At 36.8% G+C, this 22,136-nt stretch overlaps 1 protein-coding gene across 1 annotated transcript in view; it reads right to left on the reverse strand.

Moving 5' to 3' along the window:
- Positions 1-21,734, reverse strand: part of TEX9 (testis expressed 9) — a 57,200-nt gene extending 35,466 nt beyond the window's left edge. Inside the window, exons 1-7 of the mRNA XM_055319636.1 lie at positions 21,694-21,734; positions 21,495-21,586; positions 12,276-12,339; positions 11,424-11,503; positions 5,895-5,940; positions 5,092-5,174; positions 2,790-2,968 (exon numbers count right to left, since the gene is read on the reverse strand). Of these exons, the coding sequence (XP_055175611.1) occupies positions 2,790-2,968; positions 5,092-5,174; positions 5,895-5,940; positions 11,424-11,503; positions 12,276-12,339; positions 21,495-21,586; positions 21,694-21,720 (571 nt within the window). The 5' untranslated portion in view covers positions 21,721-21,734. The remainder of the gene's footprint in view (positions 1-2,789; positions 2,969-5,091; positions 5,175-5,894; positions 5,941-11,423; positions 11,504-12,275; positions 12,340-21,494; positions 21,587-21,693) is intronic.
- Between the last annotated feature and the right edge of the window lie 402 nt (positions 21,735-22,136).

Here is a 22,136-nt window from a genome sequence, read left to right on the forward strand (position 1 = left end):
AGAGTTTATCAGGAGATCCTTGTTTGAGAATACTAAAGACACTAAATACCCCCACTGTAAAGATAAATGAAAAACAAATCCACCCAATGAAAAGGAATTGTCCACATCTCAACCTGGAACTGAGTAAAGAAAGAAAAACAGCAAAAAGCTCTCCTGAGAATCTGAACCACAAGCTAGTACTCACATTAAGTTTGCAGACTGAATTAGTCTTTACCAAGGTGGTCCAAAATACCTCAGTCAGAAAACCTCAAGTGGTTTCAGGTTGGTAATGTCCCCAAGTGTTTGGCAGTAGCACACATAAAACCTCTCTAGCAAAACTCAACTTCAATCTCAGCCACCGTGATTATAAAATACCAGTGACTGTAATATATATCCCGATTTCACAGAAGTTAAAATGTAATCTATGTGTCATAAAAGCAAAGAATTATGCTAATGATGTACTGCTGAAGCTTTCTCCACAACCCCTAAAATCTGCCTCTGGTATTTCATCACTACCTAAAGTTCTTTATTCAACAGTATCAGCAGTAAATCTTTGATGTTTCTCTAACTATATAACAAAATAAAGTGAAAAGTGAACTTAGAACTCACTCCACAATTCATTCAAGCATTCATTCAAAAAATATACATTAAGTTTCTATAATGTTCCAGGCATAGTAGGGATAAGACAAGCTTTGCCTTCACGGATCTTATCTTGAATAAACACCTGGAGTTGCCTCTGAGAAATCATTAGGATATATCCCAACAGAGCACAAAACATCTCCATACATACTGCCTGTTACAAAGCTCTTATTAAATGCTCCCAGTGTTACCATGGAGCTGATTAACAATGACTGGCTCTACTTCACCTAGAGCTCTCTAGCCTCAACTCTCCTTCAAGCCTCTCATGTCACTCCAGGTTAGCACAGTATAGAAGGGAAATGATACATTTAAAAATGTGAAGTTTGCAGGAGCTCGTCTCTAAAAAGAAAGGAGAAAGAATAGTCTTACAAAAGCAGTATATACTATTAAATTACTTTTTCATCTTTTCCTCTTGCCCATAACAGCCATTCAGGCAATCATCTGGAACAAGAGAAAACTCCCCAGAAGGGCGGATAGCTTAGCCAAAGATTCTGGGAAGAGAAGACAGGGAGGCAAAGTGGCAGAGAGGAGATTCAGCAATAAAAAGAAAATAGCAATTTCAGGTGGTCTGTCTGTACTGGTCCTGTGTATCTAAGAGCAAGAATATTGTCCCAGGGTCATGGTGACTATGTACTGAAGAACAGTCAACATGTGATCACTGTGTCCTTGAAGGAATCTTGACAGAGACATAAAGGCAACTTCCTGCTTCACTTTCCTTCTCTTCTGAAGAGTACTCCCAGAAAGCTTTGATAAGTCAGTAAAGGTAATAAATTCGCAAATGAATAGCTCATTTATGACTGACTAGCATGCAGCACAATAATCATTACCCATATGTTATGGTTTTCACAGAATCAAGAGAATTTTAAAGATAAATCTTATGACCATCTAATACAAACTGCTAAATTTTGAAATGAAGAAAATGCTATTACAGAGAGGCTAACTGGCTTGCCTGAAGTCACAATTATAGCTCAGTATTAACCATGGTCACATACACTCAATTGTCTTAGTCTTTATTTCCAAAAGCATAAGTGGCTTCTCATAAATTCAACAGTTCTAGAGATATTACTGGTAACTAAATTTTGTTTTTAGATGATCTAAACTTAGTATTATTATTTTTCAAAGTGATATGCAGAGAATGAATTTATAAGAAAGAAAATTACATTCATTAGAAAATTAATGATTATTTTAACTGATGCCACATCAATAATTCATTTTTTTTAACTTGCACTAAGTAGAATACAGTATTCATAAATGAAAGGAATTCAAAGAAATATTGGGTTTTTTTGTTTTTGTTTTTTTTTTTAGATTTTATTTACTCATGAGAGACACAGAGAGAAGCAGAGACACAGGCAGAGGGAGAAGCAGGCTCCCTTTGGGGAGCCTGATGTGGGACTTGATCTCAGGACTCCAGGATCACAGCCTGAGCCAAAGGCAGATACTCAACCGCTGAGCCACCCAAGCACCAAATATTGGGTTTTAAAAGTTATTTTAATGTGGGGTACCTGGGTGCCTCAGTTAAGAATCCAACTCTTGATTTCAGTTGTGAGGTGGAGCCCTGCATTGGGCCTGCTTAAGATTCTCTCTCTCTCTCTCTCTCTCCCCTTGCCCGCAAATCCCCACCCAAAAATGATAAGCTATGGGGCATTTTAACCTTAGTTGAAAAGTGGTCAATGAAACCAGTACCATATAGTCTTCTTTTTTTAAGATTTATTTATTTATTTGAGGGTGGTGGGGATGAGAAGAGGCAAAGGGAGAGGGAGACAACCTCAAGCAGACTCCCTGATGAATGAAGAGCCTGACATGGGGCTCAATCCCACAAACCCGAGATCATGACCTGAGAAGAAATCAAGAGTCAGATGCTTAACCAAATGAGATACCCAGGTGCCCCCCAATATAATCTTTTACTCTTTATAACAGAAAATATCAAATATACATAGAAGTAGAGAGATGAGGTCAATGAGAAACGACTTCCCATCACCCATTTTCAACAATTATTGACTCATTACCAATTTTACCTATAATTCCACTCACTCCTCCTACCATGTCCCACTAGATGATTTTGAAACAAACACAAGATATCACAATACATTTTTTAAATACAAAAAAAATAGTTCCCAAATGTCTTTTTCTACGTAATGGTGATACAAGGATAAAAATTAAAGAAAACTTACCCGTTCCAATGTCGTTACTAACGCCACAAAAAATATCATCATCTATATAATCAGGTATGCCTTCTTCCTCCAGTTGCCCTTCAATTTTGCTAATTGTTTTTGCAAGAGAAAAGTCTGAGAAATCTTCCGGAATAGCAACATCATTGGCAACATGTACATCAGGGTATTTCAATTTTATACTATAAATAAATGAATACATAAATAAACATACACACACACATATATATACACACACTCATATATACAATGTTAATATGCAAAGGAGACATGACTTTTTTATTCAAATAACAAAGATCAAAATTATTAATTTTAAATTTATGATGAAATCTACAATTGATATTTCCAAGGATGATATTATAAAAAAACAATTAGTTGACTTTCAATTTTTATGAATCACACAGCTTCAGAGCTAGAGAAGGCTTACGAGGCCAGTTCTTCTAGACATTGCCTCCAAACAAGTAAACATAAAAACTAGGAGGGTTGTGCCTCCCAGATCAAATCCATTCTGCGGTTTTTATTTATTTATTTATTTTTTTATTTTTCATTCATTCTGTGGCTTTTAAACTACATGCTGCTGAGGAAGAACTGTATAAAGTGATATTGCTTATAGCCCTAATTCTGTAAACAAAGAATACCTCTATAGAAAAAAATCAGAATGAACAATTATTAGATCAATCAAAATCAACTTTTTTTCCATCTAAAGAAACATATTCTCGCCAGAATCAAAGTCAATAAAAAAATGAGATTTGATTTTCTTAACAAGGGAAGAAATATGAAATAAAAATCACTAGTAAAGGCATTAAGGAATGGGCCAGCTCTAACCCATCAAGTTTATGGTTCTGAAAGCCTTATTTTTAACGTTTTACTTAAAGCCTAACTTACTTTTTAACAAACAAGCAAAACCTTCAAAATTCTGTTTAGAAAAATAAACTTTTCTTTAAAAAGTAATGCTGACACCTGAAAATAAGATAACCAGTAATGTATGCAGTATATGTTCTCTTTTCTTCTATCAATCTATTTTAGATTTATTGTCTCTTCATTATCCTCTATTTTTCCTTTTATTCCAAAAGCAAAAAAGCTAGTTAGCCAATTAAAAGACACTAACATTAAGAAATATTTTTCCAGGATTATAATGCAACGATCAGTCTGAGTAAGTAAGACATTTAATAAAAAGAAGTTGGTTGGTATAATCCGTTGCAGGAGTGACTTTCCTTCTCTAGGTCTCCTATCCTAGAGAGCCTCTTCAGTCCCCTTTTCAAGCTTAAAATACTAACAGTCTTGAATTCTTTTTCACCAAAAATAGAATGCAAATTATAGTGATCCTACAGTCTTTTTTTTTAATTTTTATTTATTTATGATAGTCACACACAGAGAGAGAGAGAGAGAGACAGAGAGAGAGAGAGGCAGAGACATAGGCAGAGGGAGAAGCAGGCCCCATGCACTGGGAGCCTGACGTGGGATTCGATCCCGGGTCTCCAGGATCGCGCCCTGGGCTAAAGGCAGGCACTAAACCGCTGCGCCACCCAGGAATCCCGTGATCCTACAGTCTTAGAGCACACCAAATCACTCTGTATGTCAATATATACAATAATGTATAGTTCTATTAAATGCTCAAAAAAGTAGATGAGCCTTAGTTCTAAGAAAATATCTCATTAACAAAAATTTGAAATGTGGTGATTTTGCTTAAGAGAACATAATATGGGGATGCCTGGGTGGCTCAGTAGTCAAGCGTCTGCCTTCAGCCCAGGGTGTGATCCTGGAGTCCCGGGATCAAGTCCCACATTGGGCTCCCTGCATGGAGCCTGCTTTTCCCTCTGCGTATGTCTCTGTGTCTCTCATGAATAAATGAATAAAATCTTTAAAAAATAAAAGAACAGGGAACCCTGGGTGGCGCAGAGGTTTAGCGCCTGCCTTTGGCCCAGGGCGCGTTCCTGGAGACCCGGGATCGAATCCCACGTCGGGCTCCCAGTGCATGGAGCCTGCTTCTCCCTCTGCCTGTGTCTCTGCCTCTCTCTCTCTCTCTCTGTGTGACTATCATAAATAAATAAAAATTAAAATTAAAATTAAAAAATTAAAAAAAATAAAAGAACATAAAATGCTTAGTAACTGCTGCAAGACATTTCTGAGCAGAACATGTTTTAAAATTATTGAATGTAGATAAGATATATACAATGTAAGGTATAAAAAGATCTGGAGAAACAGAGCTTTATAATTAAAATGATGAAAAAGAAAAAAATAATTAAAATGATGGTACTGTCAATCATAAGACTAAAAAAGGAAAGTAATACTGTTAAAACTGTACCTTGAATTTGCTCTCCTTCCTTTATTTGCAGAGTGTCGTTTATTTTGAATCTTATTTACTGCATCAACATTTTTGGTCTTTGGCTACATCAAAAGAATTTAATTATTGATTGGTTAGATTCTAATAATTTGCCATAGAACGCAATTTTGTAATACACAGAATTCTATTGAATTAATCAATTTGTATTTTAAAGAATCCCAGATTGTATAGCTATAAAATATAGGTATTATTATCACCAACAGATTCAAAGATAAGGCAAATTAGCCCCTAAAATTCAAAGATATTCAGCTAGCTCCTAGAACATTAAACTTAATGTTCTGACTCACAGAATTCAGTTCACTTCACTGATTATTCCCCAGACTGGCCTTCACATATACTGTTCCCTTGGTCTAAATCCCAGTGGGTGGAGAACTTGTAGACCCCAATTTGCCCAGCACCTGCAATAGTGATCTATACACTGCAAATATTTAAATGAATTAACAAACCCTTCAAATTACCTTCTTTATATATAGATACTTTTCTTTTTTGGGTGGTAGATCTAGTGAATTGGGACTTCAGAAAGAAAATTAAAAATGCTTAGATTACAAATTCATTTTACTTAGAATTTTTTCCAATATGTAGTCAGTGAAATTATGAAACAAAAAAGGATTCAACTTATTTTATGAACAACATTTCATGAAGGCATCTCTTCTAAGAATCAAGGCTTATATTCTATAGTCATACTCCTGTTTTGTTCTAATAAGTCTAAAATAACATAAATTCTGCAGAAAGTAATCACATTTACAGAAAGTTTGATTTCATACCTTAGTTTCTGAATGTAGGTGAGCTATCCCTTCAGACAACAGACCGCTACAGACCAAAAGTAAACATTATACATTAATAGATGATACTAAGCTGAGACACAATAAAATCCAACAGTAATTATATCTGAAAGGGAAAATAGACAACTATCAAGTAAACTTTGCTATAATTCTAGTTATGCACATGTTTATTTATTTTGATAAGTGTCACAAACAAGAAAAGTTCTTTGGTTCAGTAATTCACCTTTGAGAAGATACACTATAATACCCACATCTCTAATAAAGTATACCACAAATTTTAACAAATGAAAATCATAAGGAGTACTGGTTACACACAGGGATTACTGATTTTACAAAATGATTCACCACAAGGCTTTTTAAGTGTGAGCCCCCCCACAGTTATCCTTTGTTAATGTATTTAAATACTTGGTCAGTGTCTGTTTTCCCCACTATACTGTGAACTCCATGAGGGTAAGAATCATGTCTGCTTTGTTCACTGCTCTACACCTATAACTTGGCATAGTACCTAGCATATGAACTCTTAAACTGTCACTGAATAAGCATTTGTTAAATGCATGAGTAAATATATCTAAAATACAACTCATTTTTATTTTTTTTAAATTTTTATTTATTTATGATAGTCACAGAGAGAGAGAGAGAGAGAGAGAGAGAGAGAGAGAGAGAGGCAGAGACACAGGCAGAGGGAGAAGCAGGCTCCATGCACCGGGAGCCCAATGTGGGACTCGATTCTGGGTCTCCAGGATCGCGCCCTGAGCCAAAGGCAGGCGCCAAACCGCTGCACCACCCAGGGATCCCTACAACTCATTTTTATGCACAGTTTTCAAAATCTGTTTTTATTTAAAACACGGAGTGTTTATGGGGTCTATACTTTATGGCCCATGGGTTGAATCCACCCACATCCATTCATTTACACATTATCCATGGCTGTTTTCACACAACAGCAAAGTTGAGTAGTTATGACAAAGACTGTAAAGCCCACAAATACAAAAATATTTATTATCTGCCTCTTTATAGGAAGAGTTCGCCTACCCCTGATCAATGGTCTAGATCAGCCCCATTACATGTATTAATACTTCTTAAAAACCTACCATGTTACTATCTATTGTTGCTATTAAAAAACAAACCAAAACAAAAACTCCATCATATCCCCTGAGAACTCATAACCATAATAAGGACACAAAAACAAAATTACTTTCCATCAGATGCTACCTACTCGTCTAGTCATATATAAGTTATTTCAATATTAAATGCAAAAATATACTTAGATAATATTATATACAACCTCTTAAAGAACGAGCAACAGCTCTGGAAAGAAAAAAGGGAGCTTTCAAAATACCTTAAAATTACAGGGACTAAAGAATCATTCTCATATACAACATTAAAATGTTACCAAGTTTTATACAAATTTTAAGTGTCCTCTTTAATGGCTTTTTTATCAAATTAATATTTGCCATCTCCTTACATTTTCTGCATCTCCCACCTCCCCTCCCACTGACACACATATGTATCAGCCAAGAAACATTTACAAGTTATTGGTCTCCTTCAGGTTTAGCAGAGTGACATTATTTTGGTAGTATTTTGACAAAAAATGAACTAAAATATAATAGCCTAGTTATTTTTGTTACACTTCTCCATGAAAGGTTTGTATGTAAGACTGAAACTATTAGTGTGCTAAACCCAGCTTCCAGGAGACTGAAGGATATTTCTTAAATGAAATTCTGGTTTCCCGACCATATTGTTTGGCAGAGAAACCTTGGATGTTAAAGACCTATTACATACTGCCTGACGACCAGCATTTAGGTGAATGATGGTTCCAAGCTAAAATGGATTGTCTCTTTACAGAATTATCTCGCATCTTTAGCAATTTGCAATAGTCAAGCAGCATGTTTTACCTGGTAAAAGCCATTTGTTCAAACAGTAGTTTAAAAAAAAAAAAAAGCCACCTGGTCAAGGTAAACACAGGTGTCATCACCACTTTGCACTTAAGGAAAATTCAGTGCAAGGAAACCAACAAATTTATTTTTATGCTTGTGAAGTCTCTCACTCGAAGCAACAGAAACTAGGGATTAGCTGTTGTTCCCATCATTCTAGTCTTTCAGTTTACTTGATAAAAGTTGTGCCTAATCTTTGTAATCCAAATTTTGGAATTTTGATAACTGCTAAACATCATTTCCCATAAAATATCAGGAAGTACTACATATAATAAGGATAAGGGGCAGCCCAGGTGGCTCAGCGGTTTAGCGCCGCCTTCAGCCCAGGGCCTGATCCTGGAGATCCGGGATCAAGTCCCACGTCGGGTTCCCTGCATGGAGCCTGCTTCTCCCTCTGCCTGTGTCTCTGCCTCTCTCTCTGTGTCTCTCATGAATAAATAAATAAAATATTAAAAAAAAATAAGGATAAGTATTTTCATGTGTGTATATCAAATAAAGATTAAAAATTTTAAATATACTTTTTAGGTACACAGTTCTATATATTTTAAAAGATTTATTCATTTTGAGAGAGAGAGAGAGCAAGTGAGCGAGCGAGCAAGCACGGGGTGACTAGGCTGAGGGAGAGAATCTTTCAAGCAGATTCCCTGCTGAGCAAGGAGCCTGACATGAGGCTCAATCCCATAACCTATGAGATTATGACTGAGCAGAAACCAAGAGTTGGACACTCAACCAAATGAGCCACCCAGGAGCCTCTACAGTTCTATAAATTTTAACAGATTCTACTGACATGTAACCACAACAACCAAGATAAAGAATATTTCCATCGTCCCCAAAAGTTCCCTTATACCCTTTGTAGTTAAATCCCTCCCCTCCACTGCACACAACCACTAATCAGATTCTGTCCCTATAACTTTACCTTTCCAATAATGTTAAATAAATAGAACATGGGGGAGGGGAGACAAACCATAAAACAGACTTAACTCTAGAAAACAAACTGATGATTACTGGAGAGGAATTAGGCAGGGGGATGAGCTAAATGGGTTATGGGTATTAAGGAAGGTACTTGTGATGAGGATTGAGTGATGTACAGAAGTGATGAATAATTCTACACCTGAAATTAATATTACACTGTATGTTAACTGGAATTTAAATAAACTCAAGAAAATGAAATCATACAGTATACTAATACGCTTTATTTATTTATTTATTTATTTATTTATTTATTTATTTATTGCTAATACGCTTTAATTTGGCTTCTTTCACTTAGCTTCCATGTTGTTGCCGCGTCAATAGTTCCTTGCCTTTTACTGCCAGTACTATTCCATTGCATGGATATACCATAATCCACTTATCCTATCTGTCACCACTTGATATTTGAGTTGTTCCCAGTTTTTGGCAGTTATGAATAAAAGTGCTATAAATATCTGCATACAGGTTTTCATTTGGGCACATGTCTTCATTTCTATTGGGTAAATAGCTAAAGGTGAATTGCTGGATCATATGCAGTATTTTCGAGTAAATGAATAATGCCCAATATTTCAAGTACAAGCCAAATACACTGTTGCTTAAGTAAAACATTTCTTTTTTGTTTCTAAGCCCTCTAAGGTATTTAAACATAATACCCTGTTAGGGCCCTGCTGCTCTCATAGCCTGTTTCTTCATCTTAGAAGACTGGGAGGATCTATAGCTGTTTTGAGATTTAAGCAGAAACAGTTGTAGTCTACCACTCAAAGGTTCTTAGCCTGTATAACACCCCCAAAACTAGTGGATTTCATATCTATTTGATTCCAGTCAGTTCCATATGCCATTACCACATCCACATTTTCTTCCAAGACTATTTCTTTATACTGAACACCTCACCCTCCTTCTACCTCTCCCCAACTTTAAAAATGGCTTACTTTGAGGTTGTCAGGCTTCTATGAGGAAGCTATACCTTTAGTTAGAGCTTTGCCCTAACACATTTTATCCAAGGAAAGTTTCACTAGGTGCCATTCAAAATGATCCTTGCCCAGAAGAAACTTAATCCATTATAAAGTTTTATCAAATAGTATGAAGACCACATCTTTAGTTTGATCTTTGCATCAAGGTTGAGCTTTGAAAGGCTTTTGTTCCTCAAAGATTCTCTTAATTTTATCTCATATTTTTTTTGGTCTAAAAGCAGCTCACCCTACAAACCTAACCCTAACTGTAACCAAGACAGTGCGGTACTGCCATAAGAACAGATCTGTAGATCAATGGAATAGAAATGAGAGTCCAAAAATAAAGCCACGTGTCTCTGGTCAGCTGATTTTTGACAAAACTGCCAAGACCATTCAGTGCGGAAACCTCTCCCCCCAGCGCACAAGTTCATTTGACACCTGTTCTGGCTTCCAATTTACCAAAGGTGGCAGTTTTACTAAATCCATTGCGACTGTATTAATAGTACTTCTCTCTCTTTCCAGCCTCCAGGATTAGTTTCCTTGCTACCACTTAACTATGAAGCTAAGCAACACTTTCCAAGTTTTTGTCATAGGACACCTGATTCTCAATACCAATTGCTGTATTAGTTAGGATAAGCTAGGACATTAACCACAAAATTTCATTGGCTAAACACAAGGTAGCAATAGAGAAGGACAGAAGGCCCTTTTCCCCCCATATGTTCCACATAGTCACCCAGAGACCAGGTGGGAGGTTTAATCAACTGGATTGTCACTGATAATGGCAGAGAGCCAACTGGAGTTCAAAAAAGAGCTCATATCTGTTGGCTTGGAAGAGAATAATCTGATTTCTGCTTATAGCAAGAGACTTAGAACACTGGGTGATCACCAATGCCTCTGCTATAAGATTTTACAGTTTTATTCATACAGATCTTTTATGTTTCCTGTTAAGTTTATTCCTAAATACTTTTGGTTCCCTGTTTTTTTTTTTTTTTTTTTGACATACCTGAAGTGCACATGAAACTCAAGGAAGAAAGATCTAATATATTGTATTGTATTTTTACTAATTTATTTTTATCTAACTTACATATGCAATTTTAAAAGGTAGTATAACATGTAAGAACAGGCTCAGAAATCTTACCAACTGTGGTTTGCATCTCAGTGAAATCACATATTATCTATATATCCTTGGGCAAGCTACTGAACTTTGCTAAGCTCCAATTTCCTTATTTTTAAAATGAAGACATAATATTTATTTCAAAATAATACTTTGAGAACTAAATGACATAAAGTAGGTAAAGGGTTTACATTGTGTCTGGCTGGTATAAGCCCCAATTTTGGGATGTCTGGGTGGCTGCGCGGTTGAACATCTGCTCTGGCTTAGGGTGTGGTCCCAGAGTTCCGGGATCAAGTCCCACATCGGGCTCCTTGACTGGAGCCTGCTTCTCCCTCTGCCTGTGTCTCTGCCTCTCTCTCTCTCTCTCTGTCTCTCTCATGAATAAATAGATAAAAATCTTAAAAAAAAAAAAAGAAAAGCCCCGATTTTATGAGTATATATTATTCTTCAAATTATAGATTTCCAATACTTACATGCAAAAAGATTTTTAATAAAAGATCTACATATATCATCAAAAAAATGATGTTTGAGAATTTAAGTTACTTACCTTAAGCTGTAATCCTCTTCCTTTTCATATGATTTAATTTGTGTTGAAACCGGCCTTGATTGTACTTCTTGCTGATCTCTCTAGTTAAATGAGTAAAGTTTTATATATATATATAACTTATTCCAAATCTGACAAATAATAATGAATCTGTATAAGGCATTAAAACAAATTATTGCCTATTCTTCACTACTATCCCCAAGGGGGATGGGAGAATTTAAAAGAAAAAAGTATAGAGTAAAAATTGAAAAAAGTCTGAAATCAGCTATTTTACTGGTCTAAGGAATACTACTATATCCTATCAATAAATGGGAATGTTAATGCTTAAAAAGCTGCTTAAAGTAGGAATAACCAATTTGATAGCCAGAATGGGGCAAAATACGCTTACATTATCTAGTGATATAACTTTACTACATTTTTTTCTAACTATAAATCTTACTAGTCTAGCCCTAAGAATTTGAATTACTTTCAAATGCAGAAGAAACAAATTATCTGAGTATGAGTAATGATTATCTTTTATTCAACTTTTATCCTGAGCCCATTTTATTTCTGAATTACCAGCATTCGTTCTATACATCTACTCTCAAATATTAAAGTACTGGGAAAGATTATTAAATATTAATGTTCTTAATAATTATATGATTGGAACATCTAAGTGGAAAAAGCTTTTTCAGTGGCTTTTAGGAAATGTGTGCCTATCAAAAACATATACATGCATAAAAATATATACCTATTCATATATTCATGTTTAATCTGTGATAATTCATTGAGCTACAAACTTATGCTTTGGGCACTTAAGAAAGTTAAAAAAACAAGCACTCACATGAAATTAATAATAACTGCATATTCACTTACTATTACTTCCTCAGCCTGTCGAACCAAATCCGCTGTTTTTGCCTGTAATTCTGCATTTAAACGCCTAAAAAGCCAAAAATAATTTAACATTTGGGAAATACTGAAGATTCTAACAAAAATAAAATTAAATTTCAGTAACTACACTTTAGCCAATGAAGAATGTCAAAACATACACGACATTTTTATTCTAAAATTACCATTACTATTGGAACACTTACCTCCAACTTTTCATGATTCCTCATCTTTTGTGGTAGAAATTCAAACAATAACTCCTGGCCTCTCTCTGGGCCTCACTTAAGGTGTAATGACTTATTTGGGTAGGATAAATTGGGTGGGTTCAACTCAGTTCCAATCTCCATCTTCTTGGAATCAATTCCAAATGGGGGCAGGAGTGGGGCATGGGAGGGGAGAGGCCTGCTTTGGTCTGGGGTGTTGCTGCAACCGGGGAGATAAATCTGGGGTTTAGTGAGTAGGCCTAATATGGCTCACATCTTAGCTCCACACTTCAGTATCAGCTTCAGAAACAAAGGTGCTTGTTTTGACCTCTACCTGCCACTCCTTTCCCCACCTTCAATCTATTTGGAATCTAGCAAAGAACAGGAATATTATTTGGCCTCAGTTAGAATGGAAGAATGGCAATATCACTGAAGGAAACCATTTTTAAAGACAAAATGCTCATAATCCTACCACCATCATCCAATTGTTTCTATTTTTCATATTCCCTTCTAAGTTTCACTTATATACACAATTATATAGTTTCCCCATAAATACATAAAAGGAATATGTTTAACTCTACATAATCTCTATAATTCATGCCTTAAATGGCTACACAATATTGTAATGAGTTGCACTTAACATGATATACTGAACTGTTCCTACTATTAAAGTCCCTTTTTCACTTTTAAAGGTTAACACTACAATAAACAGCTTCAAAAGAATATAACTTTAAAATTTTATTTTATTCATAGCTCACATTTCCAGACCATCTAGGCTCTTATGAAGGGAATATGTTGAGCAATTTTTAAAATGAGATATCTTTTTTGTCTTAGATATGTGATTCAGAAGTAATAAAGATCACCAACAATCCCCACTTCCAGAAAAAAAAAAATAATGCTCTATCTCTTCTTAAAACAGTCTAATGTTTTAAGAAATATTTTTATATCTTAGGATAAGTTAATCAAAAGAAAAATATCTAATAAAGACTTAGAGTTGTATTTAAGATACCATTATTTGATTTCTCATATTTCCTTAACAAGAATCCTGAGAGCTTAAATAGAAGCTTCTGGTCAATATAGTGTTCTGAGATGACTCAGAACTCTATTCTGCTCCAAACCAATGGACATGTTGGATAAAATGCAATGAAGGAAATATCGCTAAGCTCCAACTCAGGCAAGGGAAATACCCTGGCACTAAAAATAAAGCAGCAACTCAAAGTGAGAGCAGTAAACAGGAACAGAAGCCAAAACAGTCTAACAGCTAAAAATTGATGCATGTGTGGGAGTCACGAAGGGCTACACCTGTGAAACAGACTACAAAAACACTACCCATAACCTTAGATGAACAGAAATGAAACTGGAGCCATGGGTGGAAAAAATTCTCTTGTGAGTAATCACAGCAAATTCATCTTACCCAGATGGTACAGGGACCGTATGCCAAATTTTACTATAGAAAGCTGCACCAAAAAAAAGAAAAAAAGAAAGAAAGAAAGCTGCACCAAAACCAGTGAAAACTCTGATAAGCTAGGAAAAGTAAACATGAAGTCAACCTAGAAGGACATTTACTTATCTAGAATATATGAAACTCTCTCAGAAAGCAAACCTTGCTAAAAATGACTTCACCAACATAAGTGCATCAAGAAAAAAATTGCCAAGACAATCAGCAGACATGACACAATTTCTATCATAACTAGATTACCTAAATCTAAAATCTATTTTAAAAAGATTTTTAAATCAGCATTTTTCATTTGCCCACTACCCCGAAAGCAGGAATAGAAACCGTTAGGCAAGAACAAGTATTTATTACAAAAGAACACTGAATTTAGAAAAGAACCAAATAGAAATTACATAAATGAAAAACACAGACATTGCACTTAAAAACTCAACCTCAATGGCTACACTGAACAATAGAATGAATTGAAGAGGAAATGAATGAGAAGACAGATATGAGAAAATTCACCTAAAAGGAAATACAGAGAAACAAAAAGATAAAAACACAAAAGAGAGGCTCACATACATTGAAAGACTGTAGGACAAAGACAGAGGTCTATTTACCCAAAAGAAGTTGCAGAAGGAAATCCCAGGGAAGGACAAAACGTCAATATTTGAATACTGAGAATTTTCCAGAATTGAAAAAAGACATGGATCTCAATTAGAATTAAGAAAACAGGGGTGCCTGGCTGGCACAGTTGGTAGAACATGTGATTCTTGAAATCGGGGCTGTGGGTTTGAGCCCCACATTGGGTGTAGAGATTACTTAAAATCTTAAAAAACAGAAAAAAAAAAAAAGCCCACACCTGTATACATCATAATAAAATTGCAGAACTTTAGAGACAAAAATAACATTTAGATTACCAAGGATTATTTGAAAAGAACCAAGAAAAATAGACTACTAGCATGATGCTCTAAAAAGCTAAGATGGCTTTTCAACATTCTAGATTCCAAAGGACAATGAAGTGTTATCTTTAATGAAGAGGAAGAAAACGGACCACTTAGAATTCTATATGCAGCTAAATTGTCATCGAAGAATAAATGTAACAAAATATTCAGAAAAGATGAGACTCAGAAATAATGAAGGGGGGCAGCCCCGGTGGCGCAGCGGTTTAGCGCCGCCTGCAGCCCAGGGCGTGATCCTGGAGACCCTGGATTGAGTCCCACGTCAGACTTTCTGCATGGAGCCTGCTTCTCCCTCTGCCTGTGTCTCTGCCTCTCTCTCTCTCTGTGTCTCTATGAATAAATAAATAAAATATTTGAAAAAAAAAGAAATAGTGAAGGGTCTACACTTCAGGAAGTAGGAAGCTGACTCTTAAAAAGAAAATTATGATAAGAAAAAACATTAGGAATCATAATGATAAATCTAAATTAGTACAGAATATAAAAATAACATCAATGATAACCTGAAGAGTAGGAGTATTCAAAACAAAGAGGAAGTAAAGTATTATCTAACTTAACGGATGGAAAAACCAAGTTAAAGCACTTTAAGGTTAGGCACCTGCCTTCCGCTCAGGTGTGATCCTGGGATCAAGTTCCCTATCAGGCTCCCTGAGAGGCACCAACTTCTCTTCCTGCCTATGCCTCTGCCTCTCCTCTTCTGGGCCTCTCATGAATAAATAAATAAATCTTTTTTAAAAACCAAACAAAACTTTAAAGCATTTTAAGGTCTTCCCAAACCAGAAAAATAAAGACATAACAAAAATTCCTTCAATCCAACAGAAGACAAAAGAACAAAGAAAAGGGATAGTAAATAGAAAATACAAAAAATAAGATGGCTCAAACAACTTCAAATTAGTAAGCCCATTAATGTAAATAAACTCACTCATCAGAAGGCAGAAATGATTAGGCAGTATATAAAAAGAATGTTTTTAAACTAAAGGACATAAGAAGCTTGAAAATAAATAAAAATAGCACTGAATAATAATGAAAAGAATTCATCTAGAAGATTTAAGTAAATCAAATAATATAGCATCCAAGCAAAAATGGACATAATTATAAGAAGAACTATAGTTCATTTTAATACACATCTAACAGGAACCAACAGAAGTAGCAGGGAGAAAAAATAGTGGGGATACTGATGTTATGGACAGCCAAATTAATTAGCTTAAACTAAGAGATTAGTCAACAAATAGTAAATATCCTATCAAAGAATACCTGAACATTTACAAAAATTGAGTATGTACCTGCTCACAAATTTAGTTTTTAAAAAAATAATATATAATTCTCTAACTATAGTACAATTAAAAATAAATTTTAGGGCAGCCCTGGTGGCTTAGCAGTTTAGGGCCTGCCCTCAGCCCAGGGCGTGATCCTGGGATCGAGTTCCACGTTGGGCTCCAGTTCCACGTTGGGCTCCCTGCATGGAGCCTGCTTCTCCCTCTGCCTGTGTCTCTGACTCTCCCTCTCTCTCTCTCTCTCTCTCTCTCTCTCTCCCTGTATCTCCATGAATAAATAAATACAATCTTTAAAAAAATAAAATTTTAAAAAATTTAAAAATTTAAATAAATTTTAAAATAACAAAAATAAAACAAACACCCTATATTTTTGGGAACTCCTAAATAACCACTAAAAAAAAAAAAAATCACAAAATATTTAAAACTAAATAATCACAAAAGAAATACATGTCAAAACAGCTCCTGAAATAAGCTGTAGAGAGAAATCTAGAAAAATTAAATGTATTTATTAAAAAGAAAAAACTAAAAAACAAGTAAAATTTAAAAAGTAAGCTAAATATAAACTAAAAAGTTAAAAAATAAATAAATAAATCCACCATAATCAGAAGAGCTAGAATAAAGACCAATGAAATAAAAAAATAACATGGATTAGCAACAAAATCAAAAGCTAGTTCTCTGAAAAGACCAATAAAACAGAAAAACCTCCCAGCAAGATTGATAAAAAGACAAACACACATACACACAATGGAATATTATTCAGCCATAAACCAAGAATGAAATCTTGCCATTTGCATGGATGGAACTAGTCAGTATTTTGCTAAGCAAAGTAAGTCAAGAGAAAGACAAATACCACATTTCACTCATGTGGAATTTAAGAAACAAAACAAACAAGCAAAGGAGGAAAAGAAAGGGGAGAGATAAAGCAAGAAACAGTTTCTTAATTACAGAGAACTGATGGTTACCAGAGAGGAGGTGGGTGGGGGATGGGTTAAATAGGGTGATGGGGATTAAGGATGGCACTGTTGTGATGAGCAACAGGGAATGTATGGAAAAGCTGAATCATTCTATTGTACACCTGAAATGAATATAACACTATGCTAACTATACTGGAATTTTAAAACATAATTAACTATTAAAATAAAAAGATACACAGAGTATATTTATACTATTACTTTAAAAAAGATTTTATTTATTTATGCATGAGAGACAGAGAGAGAGAGAGATGCAGAGGGAGAAGCAGGCTCCATGCAGGGAGCCCAACGTGGGCTATTAAAATAAAAAAATACACAGAGTATATTTATACTATTACTTTTTTAAAAAAAGATTTTATTTATTTATGCATGAGAGAGAGAGAGAGAGAGAGAGAGGGAGAGAGGGAGGCAGAGGGAGAAACAGGCTCCATGCAGGGAGCCCAACGTGGGACTCGATCCTGTGACCCCAGGATCACACCCCGGGCGGAAGGCAGGCTCCAAACCACTGAGCCACCCAGGGATCCCAATGCTATTACTTTTTAAAACACACATGAAGTGGAGACTTTTCTAGAAAACCATTAAATAACCAAAATTTATTCTGGAAGCACTTGTACATCTAAATAAATGAATAATCATCAATGAAACTGAATTGATAGGCAAAAAGATTACATAAAAAGGTACATGATACTCAATTTCACAATTTTAACTGAAGGATAGATGATCTCTGATTACAAAAAGGCTCTCAAGAACAGGAAAAAACATAAGGAAAACTACTGAGTTATTTCATGTGGCTAGGATAATACTGATATTGAATCAGAAAGGAAAGGAACTAGAAAGAAGTATAAGAGTTCAGTTCAAAGATGCAAAAAATTTACATAAAGTTATAGCAATCAAATCCAGCAGTCTTCAGAGGAAAATAAAAAATCTGCTTGGTAGTTCAGTATGTTAAAACATTAAATGCGTGTGTGTGTGCAAGCATTTAGGACAGGACATTTAATCATCTAAACTGGGGAAAAAAAAGTTTTGAAAAGATTTAACATTCATTCAAAATAGGAACTAAAGGAAGCAATGTCCTTTAACCTGATTAAAAGAATCTACCAAACCACATCAAATTTCAAATATAGTGATAAATTAAGTGGGCTCCTTAAAATCATAACCAAGATAAGGATGCCCACCACCACTTTTTCTATTTCACACTGTAATGGAGGTCCTAACCAAATTGAGAAAAAAAGATGCGTGGGAAACTGTGAAGAGACAACACTATCATAATTTGCATATGATATAACTGTCATTATAAAAAATGCAAGGTGGGGCACCTCGCTGGCTCAGTTGATGGAGCATATAACTCTTGGGGCACCTGGGTGGCTCAGTCAGTTGAGTGTCTGACTCTTGATCTCAGCTCAAATTTTGATTTCAGGGTCCTGAGTTCAAGCCCCAAGTTAGATTCCACATTTAAGGGAAAAAAAAAAAAGCCATTCATTACAGCCACAAAAACCGTAAGACACTTTGAAACAGATTATGTATGTGAGAGTTTAACGTGGTAATATAAGATATTAAAGGAAACAACAAAAAAAAACCCACCCCTGTGTAAATGGAAATGTATCATATTTATGGCAGGAAAGATTCAATAGCATAAAGATGCCAGGGTTCTGCAAAATAATCTATAAATCCAATGTAATTGGCATTTATAGGCATGGGGTGTGGGGAGAGATAGGACTTGCCCTACCAGCTATCAAGATCATTAAAACAGATGTCACGTAATCTTACTGTTGAGTTTTCTGGTTTTATAACATAGGCACGAAATGTAAAAATCTACTGACTTGAGCCACCAGCATATTCTGTAGTCTATCCTCTCAGACAGTGATTATTTCCTCCAAATATTCAACAGCAGCTGATTATAGAAGATTTTGCATTGGGATCCCCATGAAGTGATGTGTTCTGCTGATTGAAAACATCCCAAATATGCTTAATATCAAGAATATGTGGCATAATACTGTTATTAACTCATATTCTTCTCTACAAGAATGGTCTTTTTACTCTTCTGCATGGCACAGAGATAATCTAGTACAGAAGTAATTTATAGCCTCAGGCTGAGCCTGGGAGCTACTCTATATGGATATGTCTCAGAGCTGCACACCTGAGTAAATAAACAGAACAAGGGGATCCCTGGGTGGCTCAGCGGTTTGGTGCCTGCCCTGGCTCAGGGTGTGATCCTGGAGACCCGGGATGGAGTCCCACATCAGGCTCCCTGCATGGAGCCTGCTTCTCCCTCTGCCTGTGTCTCTGCCTCTCTCTCTCTCTCTCTCTCTCTCTGTCTCCCATGAATAAACAAAATCTTAAAAAAAAAAAAAAAAAAAACCAGAACGAGTAACTGGCCACATTTGCCACAAAATGACTTCTGCTGAAATAGAATAGCTCTTGTAGATATCTTTTTTTTTTAAGATTTTTTATTTATTCATGAGAGACACACACAGAGAGAGAGAGGCAGAGATAAGGCAGAGGGAGAAGCAGGCTCCATGCAGGGAGCCCGATGTGGGACTTGATCCAAGGACTCCAGGATCACACCCTGGGCTGAAGGTGGTGCTAAACCGCTGAGCCACCGAGGAGTCCCTCCTGTAGACATTTTTAAGATTTCAAGCAGGACCATTACAACACATCAGTGCCAGGTGCAAAACAGACCCTTAATTAAGTAACTATATTATCCTAATCAATGAAGGTGTTTGGTGCTATCTGTATATGGTAATGAAATAACCATTTGGGGTTGAGCACAGCTGATTCAGACCTGTGCAAGATCAGTTGCTTAGGTACAGTCTTGAACTGGATTAATAGGCCCATTTCATTAAACAGAGGAGAATGCTATGGCAAATTAAATAAACCGTCTAGTTCATCAGAAGATAGTACAGTTCCATTTTAACTTTAAGTATGCTTTAATTTTATAAAACAAGATAAAAACAGAAAAGCAAACCATAAAAGACTCTTATATAGAGAGAAAAAAACTGAGGGCTGCTGGGAGGAGGGGGGAGGGGAATACCAGGTAGGTGGGTGATGGACGTTAGGAGGGCGCTTGTTGGGATGAGCATTGGGTGTTATATGTAAGTGATGAATCACTAAATTCTACTCCTGAAATCAATACTACACAATATGTTAACTAACTTGAATTAAAAAAAAAAAAAAAAGGAAAGGTGCCTTGGTGGCTCAGTTGGTTGGATGTCTGCCTTTGTCTCCTGTCATCATCCCAGGGTCCTGGAATAGAGCTCTGCTCAGGCTCTCAACTCAGGCTCTCTCTCTGCTCAGGCTCTCCCTGCTTCTCCCTCTTCCTCTGTGCGCCCTCCTGCACTCTCTGTCTCAAATAAGTAAATGAAACCTTTTTCAAAAAGAATAAATAAATAAACTAGTCAGAGAATCTAAGTACAAATCATATGGTAACTCTATGTTTAACCATCTGAAGCAGTGCTATAATGTTTCCCGAACTTTAAATTAGGTAAATGGTAAAGAAAATGAGTTGTTAAAATATAATTTTGTATGGGCATATACGATGACCAGAGACCTGGTCTCTGACTTTAAAGGATTTACTGACCAGTGGAGGAAACAGACAAAGAGTCACTGGGAAGCTTAACATAATCAGGAACACCAGGTTAGCTGTCCAGGTGTAAGGCATGTGTGTGACTGCCCTCAAGGGAAGAGCTCTGAGTAACTTAAAGGCCAGGGAGGCTGGAGACTGGTAGGCAAAAAAAAAAAAAAGGGAGGGCACTAAATCAAACAAGGGACAGAAGCTAGATGTGACAGTTTCTAAAGTACACCCGGCAACCACTGCAACGTTCGAGGCAAGGCACTGACAGGATCAAATTAAATGATTTAGCCCCGGCTTCTGTGTGAAATGGTCCAAGAATGAAAAAAGCACGTGTGGTCAGAGTAGGCGTAATTACGCTGAGAGCAGAAAGAGGGAAGGACATCCTCCTCCCAACTCCGCCAAATGTAGATGAGAACGAGGGTTCCAACCGCACCACTGAGAGAGAAACCAAGCCTTAAAGAAATCCACGAAATTAAACTCTAGGAGCTCCAAATTAAGTGGGTTTTCTTAAACTAGAAACTGAACTTTTGGCAACGCCTGCTTTCCAAATCACCTCTAGCAGTTATCACTTTGCGGATGGGCACGTTTACTTGAGCAAAATAAATGTTCGCTCCTTCCCAACAGCTCAGGCGCAGGGGAAGAAAAGATGAAGACCAGCGAACCGGATGATGAAAAGAGAAGGGTGAGCAGGGAGTGATCCCAAAGACCCAGTCAGTCACCAGGAAAGCACTTGCGAGCAACCTCCTCTGGGTAATAAAAGAAAGAAGGAAAAACGGAACGGCCTAATCTCTTACTTATATTCTTCCTCCCTGGCAAAGAGGTCCCGTCGAGACGCAGCAGGTTGCTGACCACGCGGCGGGAGCGGAGTGCCTGAAACGCTCCGTCTCTGTAAAAGAGAAAGAGACGTTCAGACCCAAAGTTAAATTAGGTTCCGTGTTCTCCGGCCGGCTGAGAAGCTAGTAGTTAGCTCCCCGGGGGTCGGTCTGAACTAACCTGGGAACCAACACTTCGCCCCGCCATCTTCGGCGACCGCGACGCTGTTACCAAGGCAACGAACGTATCTTCCCGCGAGAGTTACGGCATCGCCGACGGCCTACCGCCCTGAGCGCAGGCTCCGCCCATTCCTGGGCTCTGGGCAGCAGGGGTGGGGCCTGGCGGCGGGGTAGAGCGCGGTCTGCTGCGCTAGCTGCGGGCGGGGAGGGCGACCCCAGCTCTGCGCTGCCCTCGCTGCGGAGAAGCCAGCCTAGCGCGCAGACAGAAACTCTTAAGTTGGAATTGGGGAGGTTTCAACCAAGGCAGGCAGGTCCGTTTCTAAAAATCAGTAAGAAGCAAGCTAGTAAAGCCCCTACTCTGTTATTTCTCTTCCAAACTTACTGGCCACTTCGACCTCCACCTGGTTTTTTTGAAACATGAACTCTTCGGGATCCCTGGGTGGC

This window comes from Nyctereutes procyonoides, unplaced genomic scaffold (genome assembly GCF_905146905.1).
Source record: "Nyctereutes procyonoides isolate TBG_1078 unplaced genomic scaffold, NYPRO_anot_genome, whole genome shotgun sequence".
NCBI lineage: Eukaryota > Metazoa > Chordata > Mammalia > Carnivora > Canidae > Nyctereutes > Nyctereutes procyonoides.